Source organism: Lissotriton helveticus, chromosome 2_1 (genome assembly GCF_964261635.1).
Source record: "Lissotriton helveticus chromosome 2_1, aLisHel1.1, whole genome shotgun sequence".
Classification (NCBI taxonomy): Eukaryota; Metazoa; Chordata; class Amphibia; order Caudata; family Salamandridae; genus Lissotriton; species Lissotriton helveticus.
The window spans coordinates 704,581,490-704,602,699 of NC_136059.1; the positions used below are offsets into that span (position 1 = coordinate 704,581,490).

The window sequence follows — 21,210 nt, forward strand, 5'->3', positions numbered from 1 at the left end:
ATAATGCTACATGCTCATTGCTGCTACCTACCTAACCCTGTTTAGAAACATTTTGATACCCTGTTTGAACTTTTGTTTTGCGAAATGCTCTTTACTTACTCTGCTTCCTTGTAAAGCGCTCTGATACCCTTCCCTGGGTCTGTTTGCGCTATAGAAAACTCTAAAAAATAAATATATGTATCTGATATGTTTAAAGCCTCTACTAGGTCAAACCCACACACTTTTACTAAGCCATATCATGTGGATGTCTTAGACAGACAGTAAGCCATGGTTGACCAAACAGTCTTGAAGACCTTATTTCAGACATATGTATCATCCACATGCTAGCCACTGTTTCCACGGGGGGACTGCTTTACAGTCTATGCAGAATATGTGTATCAAGACCAACACATGCTACATACTGAAAATATTACTCTGTAAACATCTGTTTGTAGCGTGTAGTGCTGTAGACTTGCATATGCCCACCGTCCTTTGGAGTTAGGGGCTCTATTTTGCGGTCTCTTCTTTGCTAATTAATTCCCTTTCCAAATTGCACATGTGCACCATACTGCATTTACTCAGCACTACTTAATACTCTCACCTCCTCCACGAAAAACAATCTAACATGGTGTTGGTGCCAACTAATGGTAAAGCCACACTGCATCGTGAGACTCAAAATACTTTCTTGGAAGAAAAACAACTTCAAACGTCTGAGCCCAATTTTCCATATTGTATAGATCGATTTTAAATTCATTGTGCAGTGATTGTTCCCAAGTATTTTGGATGGGTATAGAGAATATATCTAAATCTGGTGTAACAGTGTACCTATAACAGTAGCACTATCTTTGCATGGAGTTGAGTTCCATGCCGTATAATCGTGACTGACTAAAGTGATCTTGAAATATTAATAATGTTAGTGATAGAGTGAAAGTTAGTAATTTTATTGACCTTACTGCTAATAAACGATCCTTATAGAAATATTTCCAAAACTTTGCTTACTGCATATCTGAAGCCTGAAGAGTAATTTTATTTCAAATGAAGAAAAACATGAGCTAGTTGCTATTTGAACAGGGATTTGTGATATGAAAAGGCAGAAGCTAACATTTGTACTAGTATGTTATCTCTGACTGCCTTGTCGTATTTTCTAGGACAAGAGTTCCAAGGACAGTGCACCCAGTAAGCCAGCCTCCAAGGATGAAGGGAAAGGAAAGGATTCAGCAAAGGTATAGTTGTGCTAAATGCACATTGATTGCTGACATTTTGCAGTATTTTTTTGCAGGTTATATCCAGCTGATCAGTGTTGCTGGGATGTCCGACCTATGCTGCCTTCTCCCGCTCTGAACTGTGTGCATGATCGGGCTAACTAACCCTGTTTACTGATTTGTTGGTAGCCTTCCCTAGAATGACTCTATTGTCAACAGAAAATGACAACACATACAATGGTAATATTTTATTTTCAGCAAGGCAATTACTATGCTGAATGTACATTTGAAACTATCCCAACCACCTGTGCAGTTTAACACTATGCTTGTACAGGGATCAGATATACATAACACCAAGAAACCTTGGCTTGGCCTTCATGGTGAACTATTGTACTCCTGAAACATTGGGGCAGTTCCAGTTAGTAAGCCTTGATTTCCGAATTGGTTGGGCTGGTAGATCAAGGTTAGTCATTGGGTGGGAAATACGCTAAACCTAATGCCCATTAGGAGGCCTCTTTTATACATCAATTTAATCAGTCTTCAGACGGCGGCCAACCCAGTATGATGATCGTTCAGCAGACTGCTTACTCATTAAAGAGTATATTCAGCTCACTGCCCCTTCACTTTAATGGCTTCATCCTCCTGTCCGTATGTTCCAAGCAGGACTGATGGCCATTACTTTGAAGTGAGCTGCTCATGATAAACGTGCCCTTTCGCTTATTGTTACTCAAAATAGGCAATACTTTTTGTAGAGGGCAGGTAGTAGAGACACAGTTGCAGACCACCTACTGACTATGCAAAGATACAGGACCTAGATATGTCAGACTTATTGTTCTTGCCATGTGCTGACTGCACATGTAGAGAGTGATATCTAGGGCAAGGGATATAGAGGTAGGTCTGTTGGCATCCTGATCACTGTGGCATAATGAGTGAGAGGAAGGTTCTGCCATCCAATAGCTAGTTTGTCCACTTTGGCTCCTGCAGAGGTATATTTCAATCTCTTCTTCCCCCACTTAACCACATCATGCGTCCACATCCTGTTTTGACACAGTCCCCCTAATTATCAGTTTCTAATTCAGGAGATAATTCTGCTAATTAAATGTTTGGGGAAGGCTTGGAAAGAGCAGAGTGACTACTGCCTCTTCATGCTGTTTCTGCTTTTGTTTTTCTCCTGTAATAATGGCAGTTCCTCAGTGGTGAAATGTGTACATTTATAATCGATGTTTTAATGGAATCAATAATAAACTGTGCTGAATTAGGCTCTTAAAACGGTGTTTACAGAACTCAGGATGTTATCCATACTAATATTGTAAAGAGAGAGCCCAAACCTTTGAGGCGGGTAATACAGCACCAATCACAACACCCAATACAGCGTTGGAAAGGGCAGTTGCAGCAGAAGGACATAGGCTATGCAGACGGATAAAAAAAAGTACAAAAAAATTTGCAAAAAACTACATCATCCAGAAGGCCGAGGGCCAAAATAACATCAAACAGGAAATTATGTTATAATGTGACTCACTATATTGAGACTGAGAGCCTGGAGCCAAGTTTTTCTTGGGTGTGGATTTAAATGCGGCGTGGTTCTGCCGCGACGATTTAGGAACCGGCGCGAGAGCGCTGCATATTCTGGCTAAATGGAACCGAGGGGTGTATATATATATATATATATATATATATATATATATGTATATATATATATATATATATATATGCAGTTGCAGCAGAAGGACATAGGCTATGCAGACGGCCACCATATACATTTAAAAGGTAAAAGAACCGTGCCAGCAAAGTAGTCCCTTGTGGGCGTGTCTGTGTTCTGCTGTGGGAGTGTGCTGGGGGCGTGACAAACACTGGGGGCGTGTGGTACGTTCCGCCCTTCATGCCATGTGAGTCGTAATTGCACCGCATCAAGGGGAACGCTGGGGGCGTGACAAGCTGGGGCAGTGACAAACGCTGTGGGCGTGTGTCCGCCCTTCATGCCATGTGAAGCGCCAATTACGCAATTGCGCCGCATCAAGGGGCAACTTGGGGGCGTGACAAATGCTGGGGGCGTGTGCTATGTTCCGCACTTCATGCCATCTAGGTCGTACATTAATCAGATCGTCTGCTGTGGCCATGTGCTGGGGGCGTCACAAAGGCGTTCACCTCGAAGCGTGGTAAGTAACCATTCGCAAGACTCCCTTGGGGGACTGCCCGTTGTCTCACACATACTGGGGGTGCCAAATGCAGTGTGTGCCTTTGCCTGGGTGCGTCTGAAAGGGCCGAACGCAGTGTGTGGCTTGGCCTGGGTGTGTCTAAAAAGCACTCGGGCCGAAGAGCGCCGGTGTGGGTCATAAAAAAATAAGAACAGCGGGAAACAATCATTCAAGGCTCACACAATTCTAATTGTTAGACGGTCGCCGCTGGCCCTCAAGCGGGGGCACACACGACTGAGCGTGTCTGCGGGGGCAATTACTGCAGCCTTTCAAGCGCTGTTACTGAACTATCACATTAAACCAAATTACACGCGCCTGCTAACATCAGCCAGGGCAGTAGCCGGGCTCAGGCGGTGGATCACTACACTAATTACATGCGCCTGCTAACATGAACCAGGGCTGCAGCTGGGCCTCAAGCGGGGGGACACGCGCCTGCTAACATCAACCAGGGCTGCAGCTGGGCCTCAAGCGGGGGAACACGCGAATGATCGTATCTGAATACACACATTACACACATTCTATTTCATACCCGGACAACGTCGGGACGGGCTGCTAGTTGGTATAATATAACAATATTTTAACAAATGTTTTGCTGATCAGCATTGTCTCCCACAATTGTAGGGAGGGTGCAGTAGAAGCAGTCACCTGCATGAGCCACCTGCAAAGGATTAGAGGTGCCATTTGAGGTGCCTTGACAAACAGCAGGTGCTAGAAAGCAGACCTGTGAAATTTTCATTTGGAGGACATATGCTGTAGATCAAATGTGATATTGTATACTTTCCATACACTTATAAGCATAGTTCACCAACTATCAATGGAGTCCCTCTGTGTTGAAAAAAACAAATACAAACAACAAAGTCAAGAAAGAGTTGTCTAGCTGTGGCAGAAAAATGGCAAACCATCAAGGACAACACCGTCAGTGCCGATCCCTTTATATCTGTTCAACCTATATCGATAATGGCTCCTGTAATAATCTCTCCTTTAACCTCCTGCTTCTAGAGAATTGAAAATACATGAAGCGCTAATCAAGAAGAATTTTGCTTATTGCTATTTGGCTGTGGTGGCAGTCCAGCTTATGTAAAAATGCATCCCACTTTAGGATTATGGAAAAATATTTGGTAAGGCGTTTTTTGCATCCCACTCTCCAGGAGGAGTAGATGGGCAGTGGGTAAAGGGAGATGCATAGTCTGTTTGAATTTTGGTTGACTTAGAAGAAGATCATCTTGGACTGCTGGGCACATCAGAGTCTCAGAATGGACTATTCTCTGTCCTTATCAAGAATGTGTTCTCAAATTCAGTGCCCACAAGAGTACAATTCATAAGAAGATTAATTTGAACCTTGTCTAATGAGGCAGCCCCCAAGTACATGTTTTGCCACTGCACCCATGAAGAAGTGCAACCTGTTCTACATCAGAAAATTTCCAAAGACATTTGCCATGATGCCCTGGGTGGAAAAGAAATACAAAGCCACCAACAATATCCTATCAACCTTTGCAGAAATGTCCCACCTGACTCTCTCACATGAGATGTAAAAGGGCGTTATTTCATGTGTCCTGTGATATCCCCTCTACACCGTAAAGAGAGCAATAAGATTGATGCTGCAGATAAGCGGATGGCAGTGGGAGAAGCAAGCAATGGCGAAGAATGCATCGCAAATCACCGGAAATTCGTAACCTCTTGTTCTAAGAAAATCAACATGCAACAGTAGATGGCATGAGTGTACACATCATGTGATCTACAGCAGCATATAATATAAATGATATAATAGAGAAGACTGTATTAACTGGGCAATTCTCTGATACTACAGCAGCAGTGCTATGACAAAATAGCACAGTAGCATGCTGCCCTGCATTGACAGCACACATCTTCTTTTGTTGATTGAGAATGTTGGCTACATACTCAAATGAATTATGTTTCGTAGTTTGCTTTTATTTATTTCCGTTAATATGCACTAATTTTAGTACACTAGTTATACTCTCAGATTTAAATGTGCATGATGTATTTTAATCTTAGATTCAATTCTGTTCTGACAATTACACTTTGTTTTGTAGGACAAAGTTGGAAAGGATATCACAACCACTAAGTCAGCCACCACAGATGAAGTGAAGGTAAAGGGCCCTGAAAAGGTATTAAATGGAGGGAAAATAACACAATTGTAATGCTAATGTAGTTTGATAGCAGTTAAATTTTTGAGGAATGTGAAACAGCCCCTTGAGTACCAACGTACACAACATATCCTAGTTTTCTAATTTAGTGTGCTACTTGCCCTGTAGCACTTTTATGCCACTCATGTAGTATTAATATACATATCCAAAAGCCAAGTGCCAAAAGACGAACATGGCTTGAGCATCCACAATTTGGAATTCCCTAAATATTTTTTTATTTCATTTACCACTTTCAAATGTACATGTGATGCTGCAGATCCTCAAATTCACAAAATGTGCACTGAAACAGAGACATAGCCAGAAGTGGGCATGATCTTTTTTTTAGCTAGGGGTAGTTCACAAGGCATATTGTGCAAATGTTTACCCTTACCTCAAACCTATTTGTGGCGAAGTAATGTATTTATTGCAGTATTTTGTATAGCAACAGTATGCTTTGATTAGGGTAAATGTGCACAGGTGACCAAAATGTTAGTGCTAAGTAACACGATCCATGGTCTTTTGTGAGGTTATGCACCTTTCTGGTGAAAGTCTGGCCGATATATCTGCAGCTACTGAGTGGTAGGAGATATTTTGAAGAAAGAAAATTGGTGAGGGATGGAGTACATAATAATAATAACGGTATTTGTAAAAGCGCAAACAGCTACCTCAAGCAGAGGTGTCCCGGCGCTAAAGCAAGACAGAAGTGCATGCAGCAAGAGCTCCTTACGCTGACCTAGTCCTTCGATTCAAGGCTAAAAAGCCAGGTTTTTAGTGCTTTCCTGAAAAGTGGCTCAGATTCTATCTGTCGCAAGAAGTTAGGCAAGGCATTCCAAAGCTTAGTAGCCACAGCCATGAAGGATCTCGCTCCAATCTGTGCTTTCTTGAACCTCGGAACGCAAAGTAAGTTCAAGGAATTCGATCTCAGGAGCCAATTCTGTTTATAGCTACATAAGCGCCACTTCAGATAGCTTGGACATTTACCATGTAAGGAGCCTTTCAAACATGACCTACAGCACGACCATTTAAAGTCCAGTTAAGGCACTCCAGGTAGAATCTTATCTAACAATCTCATGAAACAGATCTTCAAGTCAAAGGGCGTGTTTACCAGTTCACTTTTTGGAAGTCTATGGAAAAGCAGGGGATTGGGCCTTTAAACCCCATTGTTTTGGCGCCAGAACTTACAAGTGGGCTGTGTGCATGATAATCAGTCAGATGGTCCTATTTGGCTCACTGACCTTAAACCTGGTGCAGAGACATTTGAAAATCATTTTGGACACCATGTTGCTAATGGTTGTGTTTAACATAGGCTCTTCTCTTCATAAGAAGGATCATTTATCCACCAGGTTTTGCACTGGCTTATGCCTCCTTGGGAACTATCTTGGAGAGGGAGGCCTAGCAGATTACATAGTAGTAGTCCATGACCTTTATCAGCTCAACTCGCTGGTTTCATTTATAGGATGTTACGGAACTTATATATTTGAATTTAACAGAAGAGAAAAGATTACCGTCAAGTCTTGAAGAAATTAGAATTCCTATCTATGCTGAACTGACTTCCTTTCTTGGTTTGAGAAAATGTGTCCATTTATGTTCTTTGTTTCTGATGGTATCCATCTAACCACAGAATCCTGACCTTTTGAATATTCCCCAGGCACCATACTGAATTCTGAAGTTTTCAAACAGTTCTCCGGTGCTGGGCATGGTGGCATCATGCAGCTCAGTGTTGACCTTGTTCTGCTCTGGAAATGCCGGCGCAGAGCTGCATATAAGCCCCACCCCTATGCGCATATATCAATTCCTTTCTTTCTGGACCACTGAATGTGGATCCAGTGCCCTGGACCCTTTTGTTTTGTTGATTAACATAACCTTTCAAATTCTTTTCTCCAGTATGCAAGGGAATGATATCCCCACTGAAGACTACAGGATATAAACAGTACAGTGATGTCTGGAAACAGATGCCGTGCTGGACCTGCACAAGGTCTGCCTCTGATGGTGGGCTTGTGATCATGGCTCCAAACCATGCCCAGAATGTGCCCTCATTCACCCAAAAGTGTTCGAGGACCATGAAGCAAAGCTGGATGTCTCAGAACACTGAAGGAAATCAAAGGCTTTGCACAAGACCCACTCCAAATCAATGGCACATATCTGTTACACTTTTGAGACAATTCTTCCAATTGCCTTCTTCGTAGTCAAAGTCTTCTTGTAAGCCAAGTCTAAGTACAAAAACAAACATAAGAAGCAAATGAGGGACTCAACCACACCACTCTCTGTCAAAAAACGTTTTGGGTGGGCATCAAGATGCCAATCGATCTAGCTTCTGATCGAGGAGCTGATTCCCTAACTTTACAGGCAGTTCGAGATGCTGCTGCAGATCTAGGCCTTTAAAGAGCCATGCTATATTTTTGGCACTCTTCTGGCTCCCTGTGGTGCACCTTCAGGCCACAAGGGCCTCCAGCTGGGTTTCTGCCAGAGGCTCCACCCTCGGCACAGTCTGAGCCCCTCAAATATGGATCTGGTTCTACATCTCTTCTGGCGCAAATTTCCACTACACACCAAGACCTGCACCAATTCCTTCTCCATCAATGCCATTCCTGATGTCACCAGCACTGGGGATTGAGCTCCTGCCAACTCCATCTCGACGAAGGTTGCATTTTGACTCTAACCCAGCGCACCTAGTTCCAGTATATTCTGACTCTCTTCTGAGCTTTCCTCAAGGCTCCATCAACAGTTTGGCTCGGATTCTGCCCAAAGTGTGCCACCACCTGACAGTAATGATAGTGATGATAGGGATGGTTTACTCCCTAATAACGATGACAAAAGTGTATACATGTATTTGCAGGCCAATGAGACCACCGATGAATGAGAGTGCTTCTTTTGCCGTAGTGATTAGAATTCCGGCTAAGATTCTAGACGTAAATACATAAAAGATTTTATGAATGATCTTGGGCATCCTGAATATTACTATGACCCAAGTTCTATAATTTCCGTCACCAGGAGTGATTTTAAAATATATTGCATGATGCACCTGGAGACAAATAGATTCGCAGTTGAGGCGTTAAGACCATTGGTACAGTCCTACCAAGTGACATTGACCACATATGGTATTCAGCCATACCTGAAAATTACATTAAGCGGATATGATAGACTTGTACTGACCCGTTTTAGATTATGGATTTTCCATCATTAAATACGTTTCCACACAATAAACAATTGGCTCAAAATGTTGTGCAATTACCCATGTGATGATGACCTGTCACCAATCGCCAATACATTTAGTTTCATTTTGCAAAATGTATGAAATGCAAAGAAGGAGATGGATTTTACCAATTTTAAGGTTATTGGGTCTGAGACAATGCTGTCCAGCATTTTTATTACTTCAATTTTTAGAAAATGAATGTTTCACGAGGTCAATTGCATCCTTTTTAAAAAGTGTAAATACATGTAGAAAAACTATTCTTATATGAAATCCCTGAAGTAAGGTTTTGGAGTAATTCTGTATTACTAAACATTTTGTAAGTAATGTTATTTTACTCAGTTTTTGATATTGAATTTCATGTGTTTTACTGTGTATGCCTTTATGATTTTTCTGCAAAAAATCGAATGAAGCTTTTGTTGATTAATTGATTGATTTAGGACTGATCATTTTGATATGCCTTCATAAATTAATATTAAAATTAGATGGCCCACAAACTTGAAAAAGTAGGTGACTTTACAAATAAGAACCATAAACAACCTTAAACAAAACTAGTAATATACCATTATATTTGTATGACCTAAATGTAATGTGATGCACCAAGAGGAAAGCCACCTTACAAATACGCTCAACATGAGTATTTGATGGCTTCATTGTAGTGACGCCATAAATAATGTGTCCACATAAGAGTGGAGAAAAAAGTATATAAGTGCAAGGTGATACGGTAGCCAAACAGCAAATGTTGCTACATGATTTGCATGTGAAGATGTACATCAAAGATGGAGAACTACATAGACGATTTAAATTCCAAGTTCTGTTTTGGTCACCACAGTAGAAATGACTCACAGACTTTGAAAAAATCCAGAATAAGGAAATAGAGCATTTGAAAAAATCCAGAATAAGGAAATAGAGCATTTGATTTATCACGACTGAGGAAAAAAAGTGAAATAATCAAGTCAGTTCTCTTTATTTCGATTTAAAAAATCATAAAAGAACATTTACAAAATGAATCATCAATAACATATCGCTAAAAGTTCCTTCTGATGTAAAATAATCAGTATTGAAACATGTTGTGTCGACTGACAACTGTATACGCATTGTCATGAGTTATGAAAGGATTAAAAATAAATTGAAGCAAAAATTGAAGATAAATTGATATCAAGGTTGCCTAAAAAAAGTTTAATTATTATATGTCGATCTCTTGAACAAGTGGTGTTTGGAAGCATACCACTAAAACATTTCAAGATTATTATTGGTTGTTGTACCTGGGTACTGATAGTTTTGCTTCTGGAATTTGGGCAGGATTATATATTCCATATTTCCACCGTCCTGTCACATAAGAGCAGAGGTTGTTGTGCCTGCGAAATTTGGGATGTTAACTGAATTCTTTATTTTTTGTTATTTCAGACAAAAGAGCAGTCTTCATCCGCAAAAAAGGTCACTGACAAAACATGTAAAAGTTAAGCTAATAGGTAAGGTTTAAGTTTATTATTAATTCATAGTGAAAATGTCAGTGTTTTGTTATAAAAAAAATGTTTAGGTCAAGCACACTATTTTGGTTAAAATGATGATCCTTTTAAACTTGTGATAACTTGAAAGCCCTGAATAAATGTTCATCCATCTCAGATCCTTCCTCATGTTTCAGGATGACCCTTCAAGCAGGGGGCAAGAAAGACTGGGGATGGTGATCGCAAAACGTAAAATCTCCATGCATTTTCCATAGACTACTTTTGGCAGGCTACATCAAAAACTGCTGATCGGAATTACAAATTTAGCAGGAAGATAGATCTTGGTCCACAGATTGTGCTTTCTGTGATTTGGTGTAAATCCGTTCAGTAGTTTTTGAGAAACTAAGGGTGAAAAGTGGTTGTATACTTTAACAGTTGGGCTCGCGAGAGTCCCACGGGCGTTTAGTGAGAGCCCAAAATCAAAAATGGAGACCTGTGATTGGTCGAGAGGCCTGTTTTTCCTGTGAGCCTTCACACTCTTGTCGGAGTGAGAGGCTCCAGTGAGTCTCACGAGAACGAGTGCTCTGATTGGCTGGCTGTTAGAATGTTAGAAATGATATAACCACCATTACTGTTAACTGTGAAAAATAGTGAAAAGGGAGTAGATGAGATCTCAATATACATCTTTGTAGGAATGCATATTGTGGTCCTTTATATTTGAAAGGAAGTGCGAGAGAGATGATTGCTTTGATGATTAGAGTGTTAATTTGGTTTTTTATATGTTACAATCTTGCGGGACTCTCATGGGTCTTGAAAAGTAGGAAGGAGTAGGCTATGTTTGAATACACTCTGCTACGCACGCTTGTTACTGTAGGGAGGAATTGGTGTTTATCAGACTGTACTATTAGTCACTGGTTTAAGAAGAGTTGAGTAGAGTGAAGGTTCATCCACACACCTCACCACGTACACGCGTCATCTGAGAGAGAGGTCTGAAACGAGGGCAGTCCCTCACCACACTTTACTGCGCACATCCGTCATTTGAGAGAGAGATCTGAAATGAGAGGCCAGTCCCTCCACACACCCTACTATGCACACCCATCATTACAGAGAGAGGTCTCAACAGAGAGGCCAGTTCCTCTGTACAACCCCCTGCGCACAACCATCATCTGAGAGAGAAGTCTGAAAGTAGAGCCCAGTCCCTTCCCACACCCTACTAGGCACACTTATCATTCCAGAGAGAGGTCTCAGCGGAGAGGCCAGTCCATCCATACACACTACTATGCACACCCATCAACTGTTAGAGGGGTCTGACTAGAAAAGGCTGTCCCTCCCATCAGACTACTACACACACCCATCATGTGAGAAACTGGTCTGAAAGGAGAGGTCAGTCCATGTATACACTGTACTACACACACATTATCTGAGAGAGCTGTCTGACAGGAGAGGCCTGTCACTTCTCACAAGTTATTATGCACACCTGTCATCTGAGAGACAAGCCTGAAAGGAGAGGGCAAACCCCCCGACACAGTAATACACACACCAGTCATCAGAAAGAGAGGTCTGAAAGGAGAGGTCAGTCCCTCTCCACACCCTACTATGCACACCTGTCATTAATTTACTTTAAAAAAAACAACTAACTAGAACACTGAAAAAAGGTTCAAGTAACGTTCGAGTATGTGTAAGAAAATTTCATTTTTTGTTTTAAAGAACAAAAACCTTAAAAGTTCACTTAAAAAAAGGTTCAAGTAACTTTATAGTTATTGGAGTCTGTCCGTGTGAACATGAACATTTTGAACTAAAAGGAACACATAAATTCTACAGTTAGCAGCACTAACCATAACTTACGCCGCCAACATGCACTGCTTATGATCTCCCATATGACATCGCTCATGATATGATCTATGACATAATTGTTTACATCGCTGATAACATTTCAAATGACATCATTAATGGCAACTGGTGACATCATCCGAGATTTAAGAACAAAATACCTCAGAAGAAAATAAGCCATATAAATGCCATCAGAGAAACTCCTCCCTTAGCTGTAGAAAGTATGAGTTATGTACCACATGTTCCATACACTTCACGAGTAGGTAGTTCACATTAACTGTCAACCACAGATATGTGGGAAACCCTCATTGGATTCGGCGTTCAATCTGTAACCACCTGTTCAGAGCAAGCCAGGCTTCTAAAAATACTGGACATCTCTTCCAAAAACAATGCCCTAGTATGGACAGCTTTTATCTGTCGCAAACCCCTGACAGTCACTGGACCTACATCACAAAACGTAGTTGATATAGGTAGGGAAGTGAATACTGTAAACAGTTTTCACTTAATGGAGAGAGTTTATTCTGTACCAGACTGCAGACAGTGAAACTCTCATGACAAATACACTATAGAATAATACACATATCTACTAAGCACAGTGTACACTGTATGCATACGTTATCCCAAGAGCAACAGTTCACTTAAAATAAACAAGATCTGAAGGTGCTAAAGATCATACTACGTGCAGCCTTCATACTGTGGTGGAAGATTTACAGATAGCCCATATTCTGAAGCAAAACAAACACACCTACATTAATACCTAGTGCACAGAGTCTTCTATGCTAAGTAGTAATGTAGTGTAGTTCCTATATTCCCAATAGGCTCTGCGCATTGGAATAATATAAACAGCAGTGTAGACGTAGGACTGAGGTCGACTAGGTCTCTACTGACTATATTAGACTTAATTAGTTTTGCCAGCTAGCTCAGAGGTCACTAGAAACTTTCTCGAATAAACAAGGAGGAGTTTAACTTCCCTGGATAGACCAGAAGGGATAAGCTTCTGACAACCATAAAACATGACCACTTTGCTCCCTCAGAATAAGAGTGTATCTCTAGAGTCGTGTGAAAACAATAGACAGCTATTTCACTCAGTCAATTGTGCATACTTAGTTTCAACAGAGTGCAGAGAATAGAGAGACGGGCGTTTTCAATAAAAGGTGTCATTTATTGAGCAGTCTTCTTTCTCATGCAAGAGAAATGAATTGCCACAATTGCAATACTTATCATAAAGTAAAGTGCGTACAGTAAAAGTAGTATTATGAAATAATACTGTAAAAGCATTGATTTGGTTTCTTAGCCATATGATACTTTAAAATGGATAAAATATATACATACATAAAAACATTGACTAACGTACTCAACTGGTGCTTCTAAATACACCTACCCCGGTGTACCTGACCTAAACCTAATACGTGGGAAGGAGTAAATAAGTAGCAGTTTAAGTTAAGTTGGTTTTTGCCAAGAATCTGAATCAAGAATTCTCTTTAAGGGTTTAGTCAGCTCCGTACCTGGGTAATAGAATGCAGGAGGTCTGGTATCTCTCTCTCAGGACTCGATATCCCAGCAACCCGCAAGGGCGGCTGGAAACACCGGAGCTGGATTTTCTCGGCTGGAGAAAAAGACAGCGTCTTTCTCAGTGCGTCAAAAGGGAGGGGCGGCGTCTGTGGGCTCTCGCATCAGCTGGGCTCTCGAGCAAGTAGATAGCCGCTCTGCTCCAAACCACAGTGTGTTTGCTTAAGGCAACGTTGGTATATTTATACCTGAAAGGTGCCGGGTTTGACGTAAGGTTGGACATAAGACGTCAATAAAGATGTCACTAAGAACTGGCCGTTCTTTCAGTGCTCGCAAGAGTTCTAGGACAAATCAAAACAGAAGCATGGGGATTTCCCAGGTTGCTGGAGGTTTGCTTTGTTTAAAGAACGCGTTGTACTCTCTAGGAGTCTGGGGAAGTAGCCTTGCTTAATTTGGACTGCAAGGGCTATGACTAAATATGGATATGATTCTTATGCCTTTATAAGGATATTATTTATTATAACCATATAAGGGCATAAATTGGGAATATCGAATTAGGGTCCTAGATAGAAATACAACACCCACTCCACGATCTAATGTCCATCATTACTAAAACTAAGAAATAGTAAACATATAACGATGCATGTGTGTTTTCCAACCCACCCCAAAATACATAAATTGCATTTGAAATGGTATATGGTAAATACACGAAAATGAGTATTGGTACTGTACGCTTTTCAAGCAGTGGTATCATTCAGTTAAAAATGCATATATATATATCAGCTGAATGAATTGCGAAAATTACACATGAAATGGCTCTGAATACAGAAGAGAAGGTCGAGACCATTCCATCACATATTATTACAAAATGCTGTACATATGCTAGAGGCTGAGGTAAAATATTGTCTCTAGAGTTCCTAAATTAGAAGCTCTGTTCTCTAAGAATAGTTCTACTTTAAGCAGAGTACTCTGTGCCAGAAAACGGTAAATATTTTGGAAGTGAAAAAAAAAAAATTTCGCTTTCAGGGGAAAAAATTGTTCCAAATGTTTTCAGTAGCTTTTGTTTATCAAAGCTGAAGGCCGAATTCAGAGTTCAGGGAACGCTGTGTGCTCGTTGCTTTAAAAGTTATTCCCGTTGTTCAGGGGAGAACGTCATTTCAGACAGACTCGCAAAAAATTGGTCTACGTCATTAGGTGAAAGTTCGACCAAGTTGGAAAATGCTGTAACAGTGCATGTGTGAGAATGATTGCCATCATCGATGTCAGGATCAGCAATGCTCACAGAAGGTTGTACCTGTGTGATGCTGCTCTCATCTCGTACTCCACTGCCACATACTCGTAGTGGTGAAGTCTCAACGAATGCCGTCATCAGAATAGGTAGCCGCTGGGGACAACACGATGCATGAGCCGTTACAGGACCTAGCAAGGTATCTGTATCCATTGGTACTGCTGATGGTAGTGTAAGACAGATGTCCAACACGCATTCTTCTCCGCATAGCATACATCGAAGAACAGGTAAGATGCAATTTTGCTAGATTGGTCTGAATGAAAGAAACCAGGTCATATTCAGATCTTAGCCGGGCTAATCCGGACTTTAGTTATGCGGTCCCGGTAGCATATTGCTAGGATCGTTTCTTCCATCGTTGCTGGAGTCTTGTCTGCGGCTTGGCTTGCCATATCGGAGCAGAAGGATCAAAAATAAAATTCCTGCTACGAGTCCCAATAGTAGAGGTAGGCCGCCAAAGACAGAATGGACAAAATTGGGAAAGATGCCCAGAACTGTTTCAAACGGTGTCAACAGTCCCAGGAAAATTGTCTTAAATACATGTGCGATGCCACTGGTATCTGACATGTTTAAGAAGCGGCTCAACATTTCTACGAAATGCATGGGGCAATTTGTTGATAATAGGGAATGTATCTCTGCCGTTGTCCTTGCAACTTGCAGATCATACGTTTCTTTAGATGAGGTCAAAGGCACAGTTGTCTGTAAAAGAATGGATTTCATTCTGCTTAAAGTATCAATTCGAATAGAAGAGATATTCAAATAAGGCCATATTGCCGTCTCCATGTCTGGAGTGCTGTTTGGATACAATACTTGCATACAGCAAGTGACCATGGAACTAACGCTGACGAGATAGGCTTTTCCTGGCACCATGCCACAACAGCTGTGGTCATTTATTAGAACATAGCTGCTGTTGGAAAGCTGCCTGAAAAATGGCTCTATCTGTTTTGAAGGAGTGCCGTGCAGGTGACATGAAAGGTTACTCGAAGACCCTTCGCAGGCCCCATGCAAGTTAATACCTTGACACAGAAGTGTACCGCTTAGGGATTTTTTTACAATTGTTACCACTAAGAAATATCTCCTTTTTCTTTTCATTATAACATTTGTGTGTATAAGGTAATTTCCATGTTGACTTGATGTAGCCTTTACCCAACCTTTCATACTGGCCCGCTGGTATATACTCTTGGCAATATTTAAACTGGAAAGTTATCGGAATTGTAATTATCCCGTGTATTATCCATTCAATGACAGGTCTTTCTGACATTGTCAATGGTAATCTCTCAAGTTTTTCAATGCTCAGAATCGTATAGTCTGCTCCTTTTTGTGCCAAACTGATTTGCTTATCAGTAAGGTTAAAGATAGAGAATAATTACGTTACCTTGATTAAACGCCATGGCACGTAGCCTGAACGCAGATTTTGCAACGTCCAGCCTAGCTGTACAATAGAACGTAATTGGGACTGACCGTGTTGTAACATTAGTCTGTCCTGCTCTATTACATCAATAGCAGATGATACAATACTGTCCAGTGAATATATTCTGGAGGACAGAGTCGTTAACCCATTGTCCACAACAGAAAGTGATTTTTCCAAATTAATACGATCAATTTCTCATATTTTTTCTGCTGTGTCAATTTGCATTACTTTCCAAGCCTCGTTGTACGCAGCGTATATACCGGCTGCTATGAAACGTTTTTGACGCTGTTTGTGTGGTCCCAATATGAAATCACGCAAGTCAGCACCGTCTTTAAGTAAAGTCAAGTGTTGCTTAATTTCAGCCAGTGTGGATTTCTGTAGCCATTCGAGGCATAGTTTCCCTATACTGTATGTTGTAACTATCCCTGGATGTTGTCTCTGGGAGTATCTAGGGTCTGGCCTGGTCGTTTTGAACCCCTGTAGTTTGTTCAGGAATCTTGACAGTTATTTATGTCTGTGGGCCAGATCAACCATTTTTTCCAATCAGGATGTGTTCTGTTTTGGTGTAAAATATGGGATACGTCTATCTCCACTTCTGTAGTGCTATTACTATCAGGTATCGGCTTCGGAATAGACGGTTTGTTTAAGTCTTTTATCTTAGCTAGGCCAAGACAAGTAGTCTGTTGAATGGTGTCATTCAAGAATATTAATTGTTCTGGGATCATGCAGGCTCTAAATAATGCTTCTAAACCTTGGACCTGCCATTCTTTTGTACCCCAGATGGTTTTAGTTTCAATGTTGTTTTTCCAGAATTCAAAACCAAATGTAGTAATTTTTTCATAAAATGTTTCAGAATAAATCAATTTAGTATTTGTCAACATTGTTTTCATTCCTGTCTTATTTAGCATTTTAAAATAAAACGTTTCTGCATCACTTGTGTTAAACCCCGAGAAGTATGGGAATTTCTCATAAAATGTTTTCGAGCTGCTTTTTGGTGGTGTTGCACAATGTTCCCATTGGTTAAAATTAAAAACATTTCTTGGTTGAACAGATTTATGCAAATAGTGATGACCAAAATGATTGTAGCAATACATTTCTTCATAATTTGATGAACCCTGTAAATAATCATGTTCTGTAAATTTTGCTGACATTACTAAATCTGACATCATATTATTAATATTTTCAAAGTCCCAATCATCAGAGGAAGTACTTGGTTTTACAAAGTCACTTAATGAAACCTTAAACTGGTGTGGATATTTCAAGAGCTCAATCGGGCCAAAAATGTCCCATGCTACCCCACCGGGTATTGGATTGGCTGTTGATAGTTCTCTTTTCTCGATGTGAGATGACTTTCTTTTCTCGATGTGAGATAACTTGTGAGGCTTTAGGACCAAGTTGATATTCTGACTTGCTGTGTCCATTGTACTGTATTTTCCTTCAATGAATTTTCCCAAACAAAGAACCATGATGAGCCAAAGCAGGAGGAAAAGTACACCTAACACAATCCAAAATTCAATCCATGGAGAAATCAGATACGTTTCTTTGAGTTGATGAAAGAGTTCAGTTACTTTGTCTTTGAAAGTTTTTGTTGCTGGCGTTTCTTCAGGCTCGCTTGAATCTTCAGAAAAGTCATCGAAATTGATGAAGTAGCCAGATGCAGTTCTGTCAATTGTTGGAATTGCTTCTGAATTTCCATTTGCTTTTGGATTTTTCTTTGTTTCATTAGCATAGTCTGAGGCTACATCGTTGTAGACTGGTGTTTCTTGACGAACGGTTGCAATTTGGGTTTCAAGAGGCACAAGTTCCATGGCTTTATTGCATAGTCCTTTTTTATTCACTGCAGGTTTATCAAATGTGATTAGTCTCTCAGTTTGAACCTCTTGGATTGTAGCAAATTTTGGTACTCAGCTATTTCTTGGGAGTCCACTGAGCCTACTACTTATTATTGGCCACATGATTGTGGTTTTACCAGGTCGATGGATACAACTCGGTTCTCCTTTTTACCAGCAAGGGGCGGTAGTACAACTGATCTTGTTCCGCTGACAGCTAAGACAGGTACTGCTTTTCTGTAAGAAGGCCAAAATTCCTTCTTCACCGCGATCTTCTCTCTGACTAGATCCCCAATCTTTGGAATCCAGACAGGTCTTGCTGGGACAGGTGGTTTTTCTTCAGTGGCTGTTGGCTGTTGCTTTAATCTTATGTTACTCAGGCTTTTTCTTGTTTCATTTAAGTCCTGTAAAATAGCCAAACGGTCTTTGATATCAAAGCATTTTTCTTCTACCACTGAAGTGTGACTATCAAGATCCTGATTGTGCATTCTAGTACCGAACAATAGTTCGTATGGACTGAGACCTTTTAGAGAATTTCTTGGCAGATTATTAAGACTACGTTGGACACTTGTTAAATGTTGGACCCACCCATCACCTGAACCTAATACCCTTGCCGTTCTAGATTGCTTTATGTCCCGGTTTTTTCTTTCCACTACCGCATTTCCCTCAGCATGGAAGGGACAAGAGTATCGCAATGCAATGCCCATGCTGGCCATGGCCTCCTTGTAAGCCCTAGAGCTAAACGCAGGACCCTGGTCAGAATGTAGCATGCCAATTGCGTATGTGCCGATAAAGACTCGCAAATCTTTTATAACAGTTCTGGCGTCAGCCGAGCGCTGGTGTCTACATTTTAAGTGAATCTAGTCTTAAACATTAATGGGACGCATTTCTCCTGCTGGATTTTTGCGTATAGCCTTATGCTTTCTAATAGAAGGGTCCTGGCAATACTCCGGTCGGTTCACAACTGCAATCTCTGTTGCAGTTTGGACAGCCCATTGCAAATTTGTAATGCTGCAGGCTCATCCCCGGCCACGAGTATTCTGATTGTAATTCTTTCAGAGATTCCTTGATCTCTTGGTGCCTTAGACCTTCACCCATGTGTGCGTCTGCTATTAATAAGACTCTCCTGTTCATGTTTGGAATTACTCTGTCCCCCACTCCAGGAATTTGAGCAAAAGGAACGGAGTTTGCATCAATTATGTATGTATTATTGAGTGGATAGTTCACAGGTAATGCTGCATAGTCGCCTTTCAAAGACGCTTTTACCGTCAGCATGGTTTCCCCGTCTATGTATTTTTCTGAACGCTTTTTTGTGGCTACGGAAGCCGGTTGAGCTGCTTCCGTTGTGGCTCTGTGAGCCAATGAATTCCCTGCAACGTGAACGCTATCACGTTGATGACTCTGTGTATGTATCACGTGAGTCTTTTGTAGTTCTTTCTGCAAAAGAACTACCTGTTCCCAAAGCTTTTTATGCTTTATTGTGGCACCTGTGTCATCTTTGTAATAGTTTTGAACCCAGTTCTGCAAGTCATTATTGTAAGACTTGACGCAGTAATGCGAATCGCACACTATTAGTGTGGGGAATTAGCGATCGGCATTTTCAAGCGCCATCTTTAAAGATCTTATTTCAGCTCGCTGAGTTGAACAGTTTCGGAGTGTTTCAGTTTTGGTAATTAATGGTCTGAATTTACCAAAGCGCCAGCGACCTTTAATAATCGCGCTCGCTGCGTTGTAGGATTTTTTCTCTACATCGTAGTGTTGTGCAAATCTGTCCATGTAGATTACACATGTGTACTGTTCGAGAGGCAGAATTTCGATTGGCAGAGGATATTCTTCATATTCTAAATTTTCTAGTTTTTCATTTTCGGGTCAAAATAGTATTTCACGTCTTCTGCAGCAAGAGAATTTTCCCATTGTATCCATTTTGGATCTAATGCCACAGCAGTCAAATTGCGTGGACTTGTTAATGCCTCAAGGGCTGATTCTGCTGTTAAAACAGTTATCCTTCTGCCTTGGGCTTGGGCTCTTTCTTTTGCTACAGCAGATTGAACCGCTATTAGAATTTTTTCAGTAGAACTGAATTTTATTTCAGCTTGTGTGTACAAGTGAGATTTGTAAGCTATTGGTACCGTTTCTCCCTCATTAGAGGTCAGGTACGTGAATCCGCATCTTCCTGGGATGACTCGGATTACAAGGTTGCGTACGTTTTTGCGAGTTTGTAATTTTGTTTTAGCTAACGTCTGTTTGCAATGATCTTTAAATTTCTGTATGTTTCTGAGTCCAATTTATTGGTTTGAAATCAGGTTTTATTAATTCATAGAGAGGTTTAACCCTCTCTGCATAATTTAGAATGTATGTTCTTCCGAAATTCAGGAAACCTAGTATCGATTGCAAGTTCTTCAGCGTTTTAGGTGCTTGGAGTACAGCACACTTCTCTAAGAAGTTGTCTGCTAGGCTTTTGCCTTCACTTGATAATTCATATCCTAAAAATAGGACAGTTAGATGGGCAATTTGTGACTTTTTTAAAGTTGAATTTGTAACCCTCAGCTGCGAACCCAAGTATTATGGTGTTCACTCTTTTCAAGTGAGTATCCAGGTCATCATCTGTGAGATAGATGTCATCGACATGCGATAATGCTTCATCATCATATATTTGTAGTAACTCTGTTACCCTTGCTGAGAATAATTCTGGGCTATTCTTGAATCCCTGTGGGAGTCAACAGAAGTTTTTTTGTGACCCCATTATTGAGAAAGCGGTCAAATACCTGCTTTCAGGTGCAATGTTTTGACAAAAGAATCCATTAGAGATGTCTAATTTCGTTTTGTATTTTTTGCGCACGATGTTATTCATTAGTGCTGCACTGTTTGAGTTTTGTACTGCAAATGTTTTGCAACAGGAGTTTAAGTGTCTGTAGTCCAAAACTAGACGATATGAATCGTCTGGCTTGGAGGAAATAAAGGATTGTTCATTGACGAGGTGCATGTTTCAATCACCCCCTGATATTCAAGTTGATCTAAGATCTCCCTGACATGCTTTTTAGCTTCTTGTTTAACTGGGTACTGTCTTTGTGCAGTAGGTTGACTTTTTAACTGGATTTTGTGAGGAGGAGAATCCTCATCCCATCCTACATGATTTTTATATAATGCAGGAGCTTGGGCCACTGCCCATTTTCTTGCATATATGGATT

General features: G+C 40.7%; 1 protein-coding gene across 24 annotated transcripts in view; it reads left to right on the forward strand.

Moving 5' to 3' along the window:
- Positions 1 to 21,210, forward strand: part of CAST (calpastatin) — a 685,784-nt gene that overhangs the window by 655,917 nt on the left and 8,657 nt on the right. For 16 of the 24 annotated variants that reach the window (XM_078675414.1, XM_078675406.1, XM_078675421.1 and 13 more), the window contains 3 exons: positions 1,128 to 1,202; positions 5,428 to 5,502; positions 10,118 to 10,182. In XM_078675414.1, coding sequence (XP_078531540.1) covers positions 1,128 to 1,202; positions 5,428 to 5,502; positions 10,118 to 10,174 — 207 coding nt within the window. In that variant the 3' untranslated portion in view covers positions 10,175 to 10,182. The remainder of the gene's footprint in view (positions 1 to 1,127; positions 1,203 to 5,427; positions 5,503 to 10,117; positions 10,183 to 21,210) is intronic. The other 8 variants (XM_078675407.1, XM_078675423.1, XM_078675410.1 and 5 more) reach the window with 1 other exon arrangement.